We start from the raw sequence: 14,446 nt of genomic DNA, 5'->3' as shown, positions 1-14,446 counted from the left end.
TCACAGACTGGACTGATGACACCTGCAAGGATTAGTCTACTATTAAAGCAGGAATTTGATGTAAACAGTAAGTCTACATAATATTCACATATGCAGTTCAGAGGACATACATACATAGCAGTTACAGCATGAAATAATATTTAAACCTATAACATTTTACATAGATAACTTTTAAACATAGTCTATACAATTTTTATTTCACAATTCTGACTTTTTTTCTTGCATTTGCGTGTTTATGACTCCCAGTTCGGCCATTATAACTCGCAATTGTGAGTTTATTTCACAATTCTGAGGGGAAAAAAGTCAGAATTGCGGGATAAATTGCAATTCAGAAAACGAGTATAACGAGTTACAGGATAACGAGCATATCTCACAATTCTGTTTTTCTTTGTAAGAAATGTGAGATATAAACTCAGGTTTGCGAGAAATAAAAGTCAGAATTGTGAGATATAAACTCGAAATTAACTTTTTTTTTTATTTCGTGGCTTCCATAGACTTTTACTGCTCAACTGTCATTTTCTGCAACCAGGTAGGCTCCGCCCATAAAAAAAACGTCATCGCTGTTTGCAAACACCAAATTGGTCTATAAGCTGCTGCTGCAGTTCACTTAACGGCCACCGGTGTCACTATAACAAGGGCTTCTGAATCCTACATACAGACCATTTAAAGGGTTAGTTCACCCAAAAATTAACTTTCTGTCATTAATTCCTCTCCCTCATGTCGTTTCACACCCGTAAGACCTTCATTCATCTTCAGAACACAAATTAAGATATTTTTGATGAAATCCGAGAGGTATATGACTGTGACAACACTTTCAAGGTCCAGAAAGGTACTAAAGACGTCGTTAAAACAGTCATGTGACTGCAGTGGTTCAACCTTAATGTTATAAAGAGACGAGAATACTTTTTGTGCGCAAAAACAAAACAAAAATAACCACTTTATTTAACAAATTCGTCTGTCGTGTCATTCTGCTACCTTCGTGATTACGACCAAACAGCATTATTGGCCGGCTCCTGCATCAGCATCACACGCATGCGTCATGTTGATCATGTGATCAGGGTCAGCCAATGCTGAGCTGGCATTCGGACATAAACACGGAAGCTCAGCAAGCATAAATAGCGTAGCAGAATGACGGGACAGACGAATGTTGAATAAAAACAAAACAAAAATAACCACTTTATTCAACATTCGTCTGTACCATCATTCTGCTACGCTATTTACGTTTGCTGAGCTTCCGTGTTTACGTCCGAATGCCAGCTCAGCATTGGCTTACACTGATCACATGATCAACGTTTGGTCGTAATCACGAATGTAGCAGAATGACGGGACAGACGAATGTTGAATAAAGTGGTTATTTTTGTTTTGTTTTTGCGCACAGAAAGTATTCTCGTCTCTTCATAACATTAAGGTTGAACCACTGCAGTCACATGACTGTTTTAACGATGTCTTTAGTACCTTTCTGGACCTTGAAAGTGTTGTCATATACCTCTCGGATTTCATCAAAAATATCTTAATTTGTGTTCTGAAGATGAACGTCTTACGGGTGTGAAACGACATGAAGGTGAGGAATTAATGACAGAAATTTCATTTTTGGGTGAACTAACCCTTTAACTAAAATATTTCTATATTTTAGCTTCGTGAGTGGCAAAATCCCACAGATGTGCGCTGCTCTCTCTTTAATAAAGCCTCATTATTTCCTCCAGTTACTCTTAAAACAGACACATGTTCACCATTACCTCCATCTCCAGCTTCACTGAACACATGTCAACATCTGTCGGGGATGAAGCTCTTGAATGCAGATCTAATTTTAGCAGCACATGCAGTTGCTGATTTTGCCATTGAGTTTTTTCCCCTCTTTTCCACTAGTTACAGTTGTGAAACTACTGTGGATCCATTTGCAGAGATTTATTAACTCTTTCCCCTCCATTGACGGAATTTTCCAGCAATCCATGTAGGTAGGGGGCGCTATTACAGATCTTCAGTGTTGCCAAGTCCATGGTTTTCCCACAGCATTGGGCTACTTCAACACTGTCGCCGCAGGTGGTTTTTCCATGTCTGTGAGTTGAAGTGACCCCAAATAACATGATATTTAGCCCCTGGAATGTGAATTTGACCAGGGGAACCCACCAAAAATGCAAATTTCCCCTACTGGAATGTGATTTTTACTGGGGAAGCAGAAAGATTTTTTGTTCAAAATGTTGCTTTTTTAATGAAACTTGCCCACATTCAAGTGTTGATCTAAAGAATGAATGGAGCTAGAATAAAATGTTTAAAAGTTATACGATATACTGTATGTGCAAATATTTATACAACAACATTCTGGGGGACATAAAAGTTTTGTGAAAATGATCACAAATTCTGATGAGAAAGAGCTAATAGTAGTTTAGAAGGCTGACAAAACCAAAGACGGTCAAGAGCCAGGAGATGGTCTGAAATCCACTCATGCTGTCTGTGCATTTCCTGTTTTCTCATAATATTCATTTCAGAAAATCAGATGTTGAACAGACAAAGCCTATTTAAATCACATTTGGTCCAATAAAATTTGGTCCACCAGTTTTTGTGATTCTGAGGTGCGGTTGTACAAAAGCAATGCCTCATTCAAGAGTTTCTATATCATATTCATTGACAACGTCACATCATTATATCTCAGCCTCCAGTGTTTCTGCTCTATATATAGCTAAAATGTCATTCCTTCATCAGCATTTATCAAATAAGATCAGCATAAACACAATTCACACTGATCTAGTCTACACAGACACTGATCTACTAAGTTGTAGCGCCTCCTAGTGGCCAAACATACAAAACTCTGTATACAGATGGAGAAAATTCAGTCCATCTTGACATGAATGTAAATACAATATCACTGAACTCTGAGAATTGTAAACATGCAAATATTTTTTGGTTTTTGATCTGTTTTGTGTGTTTATTGATTAGGATAGGGTGTAAATGTGGTCAGTAGTTCTGTGATTTGGTGTTTGTTAAAGGGTTAGTTCACCCACAAATGAAAATAATGTCATTAATTACTCACCCTCATGTCGTTCCACACCCGTAAGACCTTCGTTCATCTTCAGAACACAAATTAAGATATTTTTGATGAAATCCGATGGCTCAGTGAGGCCTGAGCAATGACATTTCCTCTCTCAAGATCCGTTAATGTACTAAAAACATATTTAAATCAGGTCATGTGAGTACAGTGGTTCAATATTAATATTATAAAGTGACGAGAATATTTTTGGTGCGCCAAAAAAACAAAATAAAGACTTATATAGTGATGGCCGATTTCACTGCTTCAGGAAGATTCGGAGCGTTATGAATCTTTTGAGATGAATCAGTGATTCGGATCACGTGTCAAACCGCCAAACTGCTGAAATCACGTGACTTTGGCGCTCCGAACCGCTGATTTGATTCCGAAGCTTCATGAAGCAGCGTTTTGAAATCGGCCATCACTAGATATTGTTAAAAAGACGTTATTTTGGGGTTTTTTTGGCGCACACAACAAATAATCTCATTTCTTTATAATATTAATATTGAACCACTGTACTCACATGAACTGATTTAAATATGTTTTTAGTACATTAATGGATCTTGAGAGAGGAAATGTCATTGCTGGCTATGCAGGCCTCACTGAGCCATCGGATTTCATCAAAAATATCTTAATTTGTGTTCTGAAGATGAATGAAGGTGAGTAATAAATGACAGAATTTTAATTTTTGGGTGAACGAACCCTTTAAGGAAGTCTATAATTCTATTGTTTAAAATACAGTTAAATCACTTCCTCAGAATAATGATCACAAACGCCTCTGAAATTATTAGGGTCCAATTGTCAATTCTTCATGTGTAATCGGGAAGTCAAGTGGATTTTGATTATTTTTAATTGTGTCTTCATAAGTTTGTATATTTTGTTTGATCAGATTATAACTGTCGTTGAGTTGTGTTGGTGGGATTTCTTTATACAAGTTTGCAAAATGTTTTGTCCAAATCTTGTATTGGTATGTGTTGTTGTGCTCGGATTATTCCACATATCCCAGAACTGATTATGGTTTATTGAATGTTATATTTCCTGTAAATTATTGGCCAAATGGTGTTGCTTTTTCACTCCAACTATCTTTATATTGTTTTAGTTTTGAACACTATTCATTCTTGTGTCAGTGTTGTTTGGTTCTTCATGTTTCGGATTTGATAATTTTCTAAGTTGTTTCCTTAATGTTTTGCAGTCTGAGTCATGTTTTTCATCTTTTGGTGTTTTTTTTAGTATATGTTTTGCCTTTTTCAATTCACTTCTATGTGCTGCTTTTTTAAATATGTAATTGATTTGATTGTTTGCAGCCAAATTAACACCATCTTTAGTTGTTTCAAATTTCCTATTAATAAATGTACTTATTAGATTTTTCAGTTGAGGGCTTGGATACGTTTGCGCTGTCTGGAGCAATCTAATTTACACCAAATTAAATTTATTTCTAAAGTTAAAGTGCTTGTTTACCTTGTTAGACAACAGTGTCAGTGAGATTAAATATGAGACGTGATATATAAAGAAAACATACTAAATATCAGAAAGTATCAGAATATTTTATTTATCAAAAATATCAGAATATTTTTATTGTGCGTCATTTCTGGTTAAATTGTAATTTTTGTAAAATTATACCAAAAAAAAAGAAAAAGAAGAGAAAGAAATGTTGAATTGTATTTAGGATGCAAAAAGATTGTCCTCTAATTAACATCCTATATTTGATACATAAATGTAATGATATATAAACTAATTCTGACTGCATGTAAATCATTGAACAACTTCTGAAGGAAACCCTGAACTCCTGCTTGTTTCTCATGTGTGTTCGGTCAGGCCCAGCACATGAGTGAAGGAGAGCAGCAGGTCCAGCCCCAGATAGGCCTGTGTGATGGTGCAGATGACGCCCAGCCCGGACAGAGCGATCAGAACCCACTGCATCTTAGCACTGAAGTACAGCGGCTCCAGCCTGCCAGAGCACAGTAACAGCTGAGGACACGACCGGACACACATCAACACAACTGATCACACACAGTGCTTTACCTGCCCTGAGAGGACTCCGCATAGCCGTGGAAGTACAGATACCGGCCGTAAAGATACAGGATCCCGAAGAACACTGCCAGTGCTGGAGAGAGAGAAAATCATCAGGTTTCTTATGCTGGATTTGGGGTTTGTTCGTATCACACAGAAGAACCATGTTTGGTTCCTCAAAGAACCTTTCAGTAAACAATTTTTAAAAGAACCATTATTTTCTTAGTGTGAAAAACATTTTAATAATCTAAAGCACCTTTTTATGGAAGCTTGTTTCTGCCACTGAATTAAAAAATAAAAATAAAATTGTAACTTTGTCTCACAATTCTGACTTTTTTTTTTTTTTAAATCAGAATTGCGAGATTTAAACTTGCATTTGCGAGTTATAAAGTCAGAACTGCGACATATAAATTTGCAATTCCAACTTGATCTCACGCAATTCCAACTTTGATCGACTTTAACAAGCTTTCATACCTTTTCCCCTCTCGCAATTGCGTGAGATCAAGTCGGAATTACGTGAGATCAAGTCGGAATTGTGCGAGATCAAAGTCGGAATTGCGTGAGATCAAAGTCGGAATTGCACAAGATCAAAGTCGGAATTGCACAAGATCAAAGTCGGAATAAGTCAGAATTGCGTGAGATCAAGTCGGAACCGCGCAAGATCAAAGTCGGAATTGCGTGAGATCAAGTCGGAATAAGACGGAATTGCGTGAGATCGAGTCAGAATTGCGGTAGATCGAGTCGGAATTGCGTGAGATCGAGTCGGAACTGCGCGAGATCAAAGTCGGAATTGTGTGAGATCGAGTCGGAACTGCGCGAGATCAAAGTCGGAACTGCGTGAGATCGAGTCGGAATTGCGTGAGATCGAGTCGGAACTGCGTGAGATCGAGTCGGAACTGCATGAGATCGAGTCGGAACTGCGCGAGATCAAAGTCGGAATTGCGTGAGATCGAGTCGGAACTGCGCGAGATCAAAGTCGGAATTGTGTGAGATCGAGTCGGAACTGCGCGAGATCAAAGTCGGAACTGCGTGAGATCGAGTCGGAATTGCGTGAGATCGAGTCGGAACTGCGTGAGATCGAGTCGGAACTGCATGAGATCGAGTCGGAACTGCGCGAGATCGAGTCGGAACTGCGCGAGATCGAGTCGGAACTGCGTGAGATCGAGTCGGAACTGCGTGAGATCGAGTCGGAACTGCGTGAGATCGAGTCGGAACTGCGTGAGATCGAGTCAGAATTGCGTGAGATCGAGTCAGAATTGCGTGAGATCGAGTCAGAATTGCGTGAGATCGAGTCAGAATTGCGCGAGATCAAAGTCGGAATTGCGTGAGATCGAGTCGGAACTGCGCGAGATCAAAGTCGGAATTGCGTGAGATCAAGTCGGAATAAGACGGAATTGCGTGAGATCGAGTCAGAATTGCGTGAGATCGAGTCAGAATTGCGTGAGATCGAGTCGGAACTGCGCGAGATCAAAGTCGGAACTGCGTGAGATCGAGTCGGAATTGCGTGAGATCGAGTCGGAACTGCGTGAGATCGAGTCGGAACTGCGCGAGATCAAAGTCGGAATTGCGTGAGATCAAGTCGGAATAAGACGGAATTGCGTGAGATCGAGTCAGAATTGCGTGAGATCGAGTCAGAATTGCGTGAGATCGAGTCAGAATTGCGTGAGATCAAAGTCGGAATTGCGTGAGATCGAGTCGGAACTGCGCGAGATCAAAGTCGGAATTGCGTGAGATCGAGTCGGAATTGCGTGAGATCAATTCGGAATGGCGTGAGATCGAGTCGGAACTGCGCGAGATCAAAGTCGGAACTGCGTGAGATCGAGTCGGAATTGCGTGAGATCAATTCGGAATGGCGTGAGATCGAGTCGGAACTGCGCGAGATCAAAGTCGGAACTGCGTGAGATCGAGTAGGAATTGCGCGAGATCAAAGTCGGAATTGCGTGAGATCGAGTCGGAACTGCGCGAGATCAAGTCGGAATTGCGTGAGATCGAGTCGGAACTGCGCGAGATCAAAGTCGGAACTGCGTGAGATCGAGTCGGAATTGCGTGAGATCAATTCGGAATTGCGTGAGATCGAGTCGGAACTGCGCGAGATCAAAGTCGGAACTGCGTGAGATCGAGTCGGAATTGCGTGAGATCGAGTCGGAATTGCGCGAGATCAAAGTCGGAATTGCGTGAGATCAAAGTTGGAATTGCACAAGATCAAAGTCGGAATAAGACGGAATTGTGTGAGATCGAGTCGGAATTGTGTGAGATCGAGTCAGAATTGCGTGAGATCGAGTCAGAATTGCGCGAGATCAAAGTCGGAATTGCGTGAGATCGAGTCGGAACTGCGCGAGATCAAAGTCGGAATTGCGTGAGATCAAGTCGGAATAAGACGGAATTGCGTGAGATCGAGTCAGAATTGCGTGAGATCGAGTCAGAATTGCGTGAGATCGAGTCAGAATTGCGCGAGATCAAAGTCGGAATTGCGTGAGATCGAGTCGGAACTGCGCGAGATCAAAGTCGGAATTGCGCGAGATCGAGTCGGAACTGCGCGAGATCGAGTCGGAATTGCGTGAGATCAATTCGGAATTGCGTGAGATCGAGTCGGAACTGCGCGAGATCAAAGTCGGAATTGCGCGAGATCGAGTCGGAACTGCGTGAGATCGAGTCGGAATTGCGTGAGATCAATTCGGAATTGCGTGAGATCGAGTCGGAACTGCGCGAGATCAAAGTCGGAACTGCGTGAGATCGAGTCGGAATTGCGTGAGATCAATTCGGAATTGCGTGAGATCGAGTCGGAACTGCGCGAGATCAAAGTCGGAACTGCGTGAGATCGAGTCGGAATTGCGTGAGATCAATTCGGAATTGCGTGAGATCGAGTCGGAACTGCGCGAGATCAAAGTCGGAACTGCGTGAGATCGAGTCGGAATTGCGTGAGATCAATTCGGAATTGCGTGAGATCGAGTCGGAACTGCGCGAGATCAAAGTCGGAACTGCGTGAGATCGAGTCGGAATTGCGCGAGATCAAAGTCAGAATTGCGTGAGATCAAAGTTGGAATTGCACAAGATCAAAGTCGGAATAAGACGGAATTGCGTGAGATCGAGTCAGAATTGCGTGAGATCGAGTCAGAATTGCGTGAGATCGAGTCAGAATTGCGCGAGATCAAAGTCGGAATTGCGTGAGATCGAGTCGGAACTGCGCGAGATCAAAGTCGGAATTGCGCGAGATCGAGTCGGAATTGCGCGAGATCAAAGTCGGAACTGCGTGAGATCGAGTCGGAATTGCGCGAGATCAAAGTCAGAATTGCGTGAGATCAAAGTTGGAATTGCACAAGATCAAAGTCGGAATAAGACGGAATTGCGTGAGATCGAGTCAGAATTGCGTGAGATCGAGTCAGAATTGCGCGAGATCAAAGTCGGAATTGCGTGAGATCGAGTCGGAACTGCGCGAGATCAAAGTCGGAATTGCGCGAGATCGAGTCGGAACTGCGCGAGATCAAAGTCGGAACTGCGTGAGATCGAGTCGGAATTGCGTGAGATCGAGTCGGAACTGCGCGAGATCAAAGTCGGAACTGCGTGAGATCGAGTCGGAATTGCGTGAGATCAATTCGGAATTGCGTGAGATCGAGTCGGAACTGCGCGAGATCAAAGTCGGAACTGCGTGAGATCGAGTCGGAATTGCGTGAGATCAATTCGGAATTGCGTGAGATCGAGTCGGAACTGCGCGAGATCAAAGTCGGAACTGCGTGAGATCGAGTCGGAATTGCGTGAGATCAATTCGGAATTGCGTGAGATCGAGTCGGAACTGCGCGAGATCAAAGTCGGAACTGCGTGAGATCGAGTCGGAATTGCGCGAGATCAAAGTCAGAATTGCGTGAGATCAAAGTTGGAATTGCACAAGATCAAAGTCGGAATAAGACGGAATTGCGTGAGATCGAGTCGGAATTGCGTGAGATCGAGTCGGAATTGCGTGAGATCGAGTCGGAATTGCATGAGATCAAAGTCGGAACTGCGTGAGATCGAGTCGGAATTGCGTGAGATCAATTCGGAATTGCGTGAGATCGAGTCGGAACTGCGCGAGATCAAAGTCGGAACTGCGTGAGATCGAGTCGGAATTGCGCGAGATCAAAGTCAGAATTGCGTGAGATCAAAGTTGGAATTGCACAAGATCAAAGTCGGAATAAGACGGAATTGCGTGAGATCGAGTCGGAACTGCGCGAGATCAAAGTCGGAACTGCGTGAGATCGAGTCGGAATTGCGTGAGATCAATTCGGAATTGCGTGAGATCGAGTCGGAACTGCGCGAGATCAAAGTCGGAACTGCGTGAGATCGAGTCGGAATTGCGTGAGATCAATTCGGAATTGCGTGAGATCGAGTCGGAACTGCGCGAGATCAAAGTCGGAACTGCGTGAGATCGAGTCGGAATTGCGTGAGATCAATTCGGAATTGCGTGAGATCGAGTCGGAACTGCGCGAGATCAAAGTCGGAACTGCGTGAGATCGAGTCGGAATTGCGCGAGATCAAAGTCAGAATTGCGTGAGATCAAAGTTGGAATTGCACAAGATCAAAGTCGGAATAAGACGGAATTGCGTGAGATCGAGTCGGAATTGCGTGAGATCGAGTCGGAATTGCGTGAGATCGAGTCGGAATTGCGTGAGATCGAGTCGGAATTGCATGAGATCGAGTCGGAATTGCATGAGATCGAGTCGGAATTGCGTGAGATCGAGTCGGAATTGCGTGAGATCGAGTCGGAATTGCATGAGGTCAAAGTTGGAATTGCGTGAGATCAAGTCGGAATTGCGTGAGAAAGTCGCAATTGTGGGAGATCAAGTTGGAATTGCATGAGATCGAGTCGGAATTGCGTGAGATCTAAGTCACAATTGCAAATTTAAATCTCGCAATTCTGATTAAAAAAAAAAAGTCAGAATTGTGAGATAAAAGGTCACAATCATATTTTTTATTCAGTGGCAGAAACAAGCTTACATAAAAAGGTGCTTTAGATTATTAAAATGTTTTTCACACTTAGAAAATGTTTTTTTAAAAAGTTGATCTCATGACTAAGCTAAACTTTTGTAGCTAAACTTTGACTTGATTTCACAAAATTCCGGAAAAAAGTCAGAATTGTGACATAAGTCGCAATTACCTTTTTTATTTATTAGTTCATGGTGAAAAGAAACAAGCTTCCATACCTTTTCCCCACTATTACAGCAACGGAAAGATTCCATGGATGTTAAAGGTTCTTCAATGAACCATATGCCAATCAAGAACCTTTATTTTTAATAGTGTATAATAGTAATTAACCTAGCACCACCTTAATTAAGGCCCGTTTAATTAGATTAGATCTGAACTGAGGTGTTTTTAAAGAGCACAACACAGCAACAGGACTGCACTGTTTTGCATAACTGAAAAACATTTTCTGTGGTGTGAGATGACAGATTATGGTGACAAACCAGTCAGATGTGATAACCGTTTAATCTAGATAGACTTTTTTGGTTTTTTAATCTATAGTTACCTCTGCTGTGTTGTTTTGGTTATTTGTACACTTCTCACAAGTGAAAGTTCCCTTTTGTAGATATTTCTAAGGCGGTTTTCTAGACTCACCATCCGTCAAGAGCACCAAAATCCCTCTAAAACCAGCAGAGCAGACCAAATGCCCAAAAATCATAGCATTTTCATTCATTCAAATGAAAAATTAGATGCTGTCCATTATTGTAAACAAATCAAAACATTTTCAGTACAGCGTTTCTCTGTGGAATTCTAGAAAATGTTGTGCTAAATGCAATGATAAACCACCAAAACATGCCAGCCTAACTAGCTTGGCCAGACGAGCTACCTTGGGTTGATTTTCAGAAGCTCAAAATATCTTCTTTGATCTCACGCAATTCCGAGTGGGGAAAAAGGTATGAAAGCTTGTTACAGTCGATCAAAGTCGCAATTGCGTGAGAAAATCGGAATTGCGTGAGATCAAGTCAGAATTGGATGAGATCAAGTCGCAATTGAGCGAGATCAAAGTCGCAATTGAGCGAGATCAAAGTCGCAATTGAGCGAGATCAAAGTCGCAATTGAGCGAGGTCAAAGTCGCAATTGCGTGAGAAAATCGGAATTGCGTGAGATCAAGTCAGAATTGGATGAGATCAAAGTCGCAATTGAGCGAGAAAATCGGAATTGCGTGAGATCAAGTCAGAATTGGATGAGATCAAGTCGCAATTGAGCGAGATCAAAGTCGCAATTGAGCAAGATCAAAGTCGCAATTGCGTGAGATCAAAGTCGCAATTGAGCAAGATCAAAGTCGCAATTGCGCGAGATCAAAGTCGCAATTGCGTGAGATCAAGTCGGAATTGGATGAGATCAAAGTCGCAATTGCGTGAGAAAATCGGAATTGCGTGAGATCAAGTCAGAATTGGATGAGATCAAGTCGCAATTGAGCGAGATCAAAGTCGCAATTGAGCAAGATCAAAGTCGCAATTGCGTGAGATCAAAGTCGCAATTGAGCAAGATCAAAGTCGCAATTGCGCGAGATCAAAGTCGCAATTGCGCGAGATCAAGTCGGAATTGGATGAGATCAAAGTCGCAATTGCGTGAGAAAATCGGAATTGCGTGAGATCAAGTCAGAATTGGATGAGATCAAAGTCGGAATTGCGTGAGATCAAGTCAGAATTGGATGAGATCAAGTCGCAATTGAGCGAGATCAAAGTCGCAATTGAGCAAGATCAAAGTCGCAATTGCGTGAGATCAAAGTCGCAATTGCGTGAGAAAATCGGAATTGCGTGAGATCAAGTCGGAATTGGATGAGATCACAGTTGGAATTGTGTGAGATCACAGTCGGAATTGCAAATTTATATGTCGCAATTCTGACTTTATAATTCGCAAATGCAAGTTTAAATCTCGAAATTCTGATTTTAAAAAAAGTCAGAATTGTGAGATAAAGTCACAATTATATTTTTTTATTCAGTGGCAGAAACAAGCTTCCATAAAAAGGTGCTTTATATTATTAAAATGTTTTTCACACTAAGAAAATAACGGTTCTTTTAAAAAGTTGATCTCACGACTTAATGTGTCACAATTCTGACTTTTTTCCAGAACTTTGTGATAAGTTGCAATTACCTTTTTTATTTATTAGTTCATGGTGAAAAGAAACAAGCTTCCATACCTTTTCCCCACTATTACAGCAATGGAAAGATTCCATGGATGTTAAAAGTTCTTCAATGAACCATAGGCCAATCAAGAACCTTTATTTTTAATAGTGTATAATAGTAATTAACCTAGCACCACCTTAATTTAGGCCCGTTTAATTAGTTTAGATCTGAACTGAGGTGTTTTTAAAGAGCACAACACAGCAACAGGACTGCACTGTTTTGCATAATTGAAAAACATTTTCAAAGTATTTTTGTTTACATGCAAATTTGTGGTTTGAGATTATGTGATAAGCCAATGTCAAATGTGAGATCTGTTTAATCTAGATAGACTTTTTTTTGGTTTTTTAATCTATAGTTACCTCTTCCGTGTTGTTTTGGTTATTATTTGTACACTTCTCACAAGTGAAAGTTCCCTTTTGTAGATATTTCTAAGGCGGTTTTCTAGACTCACCATCCGTCAAGAGCACCAAAACCCCTCTAAAACCAGCAGAGCAGACCAAATGCCCAAAAATCCTAGCATTTTCATTCATTCAAATGAAAAATTTGATGCTCTCAATTACTGTAAACAAATCAAAAAATGTTCAGTACAGCGTTTCTCTGTGGAATTCTAGAAAATGTTGTGCTAAATGCAATGATAAACCACCAAAACATGCCAGCCTAACTAGCTTGGCCAGGCGAGCTACCTTGGGTTGATTTTCAGAAGCTCAAAATATCTGATATTTGTTGAGCTAGTCTTATTGATACCACAAAATTACAGCTGCATTTTATCACGATTAATTAATATGTTGTTCTTTGAGAACAAGTAGGCATTAGCCCACCTGATGATAATGCTTGGTGGTTCAGTTCAGAGAAACTCACCTTGACTGAAGAAAACTCCAGCCAGCCAAAGTGAGAAGACGAAAATGGGGAAATACTCCGAACAGTTCGCTCTGTCAAAGCAAGAATATGACAGACAAATGAGACAAAGGAGGGAAGTCGTCGATGCATTCATGTCAGGTATGTAAATGCGAACTTACTGGGCTCGAAAGATCCGCTCGAACTCCGGCGGTCCGGTAATGGCGGGCGGCGAAACCGAGTACTTTCTCCGCGCGTAGATCACCTTCAGAGAGAAGTATGCTGGAGGGAAGGAAACACGTTTACCACATCTCTATAAACGCGGTTTTAAACGGATTTTTGAGGTAAATGCATTTCTGACACACATTGCAAAATATCCCGTTATTATTTCATTTAAAAATAGGTCATTCTTAAAACAAAACATTCACCTGAGAAGCAAAGAGATATTGTTTGTAGAGACAAATAATCTTTCCTGAGTGATTTTTGTTCTTAAGCTTAAATGGAAATTTTTGCCAACTGAATTCAACATTATTCAAAATATCTTTTGTGTCATAAATGTTTGGAACAAATGACAAATTTTTAATTTTAAGTGAACTATAAATTTAAGTAAACAATTTTAAGAAGTCTTATTTGAAACGTCTAACCATTTAGTATTGTTTTTAAAAGAACTTCGAGTGCATTTCACACTTGTTCACTCATTTCAAGTATCCTAACTTTTTTTTAATCAGTCCATTTGCAAGGCGTAACATGATTCCTAGTTTAAAGTCCAACTATCACATTCAACAACACAACTATTGTCCATTCTTAGACATGTCCTATTGAAAGAATGTTGCTCAAGCATGTTTCATCATACTGTAGTTTTTCTGAACCCATGACAGTACAAACTGACAAACATTGATTTGACTTCATCTCCAGACATTACCTTGTTCCAGCAATCCCAGCACTGTGACCGCTGCTAACAGCACCACCTGATCCAGCATCATTCCAGGGGACAATGAGAACAGATGCTTTTCTCTCTCTCTGTGTCAAAACCACACACACCGGCTCTTCCTTAATCACTTATATGAGCATGAATGGATTGGGCGGGTCAGATATTACATTACATCACTAATAGTCAAATCTGTCAGCAGGTGCAGCAAGAGCTTAGAGAGGTTTTTCCCTTGATATATTAAAATGACCAAAACTCAATAACTCAAGGTTAAAATGCACAAATCATTCAAGAGATGAATAAAGCACTGAATAAACACACCAAACAAGCCCATTTCTAGAGAACTATATTTACATAATACTCTCGTTTTACAGAGAACAATAATAAAAAGTATAAAATACTTACAAAAATTTGCAACAATGTACATATAAAAATAAGATCTATCTTCTCCTGAACAATAGAAACTGCATACATACAAAAAAAAACAAAACAAATATAAATATACATGAAATCCTGTCACAGAATGTGGGA

General features: G+C 40.7%; 1 protein-coding gene across 1 annotated transcript in view; it reads right to left on the bottom strand.

Moving 5' to 3' along the window:
* Nucleotides 1–4,541: 4,541 nt before the first annotated feature.
* Nucleotides 4,542–14,446, bottom strand: part of ltc4s (leukotriene C4 synthase) — a 36,526-nt gene continuing 26,621 nt past the window's right edge. Inside the window, exons 2-6 of the mRNA XM_048175666.1 lie at nt 13,910–14,007; nt 13,170–13,269; nt 13,012–13,082; nt 5,045–5,126; nt 4,542–4,970 (exon numbers count right to left, since the gene is read on the bottom strand). Coding sequence (XP_048031623.1) covers nt 4,820–4,970; nt 5,045–5,126; nt 13,012–13,082; nt 13,170–13,269; nt 13,910–13,970 — 465 coding nt within the window. The 5' untranslated portion in view covers nt 13,971–14,007 and the 3' untranslated portion in view covers nt 4,542–4,819. The remainder of the gene's footprint in view (nt 4,971–5,044; nt 5,127–13,011; nt 13,083–13,169; nt 13,270–13,909; nt 14,008–14,446) is intronic.

The sequence above is a fragment of the Megalobrama amblycephala genome, linkage group LG23 (assembly GCF_018812025.1).
Source record: "Megalobrama amblycephala isolate DHTTF-2021 linkage group LG23, ASM1881202v1, whole genome shotgun sequence".
Classification (NCBI taxonomy): Eukaryota; Metazoa; Chordata; class Actinopteri; order Cypriniformes; family Xenocyprididae; genus Megalobrama; species Megalobrama amblycephala.
Note: the sequence above shows the minus strand (reverse complement) of the source record. Positions and strands in the feature narration are given on the sequence as shown.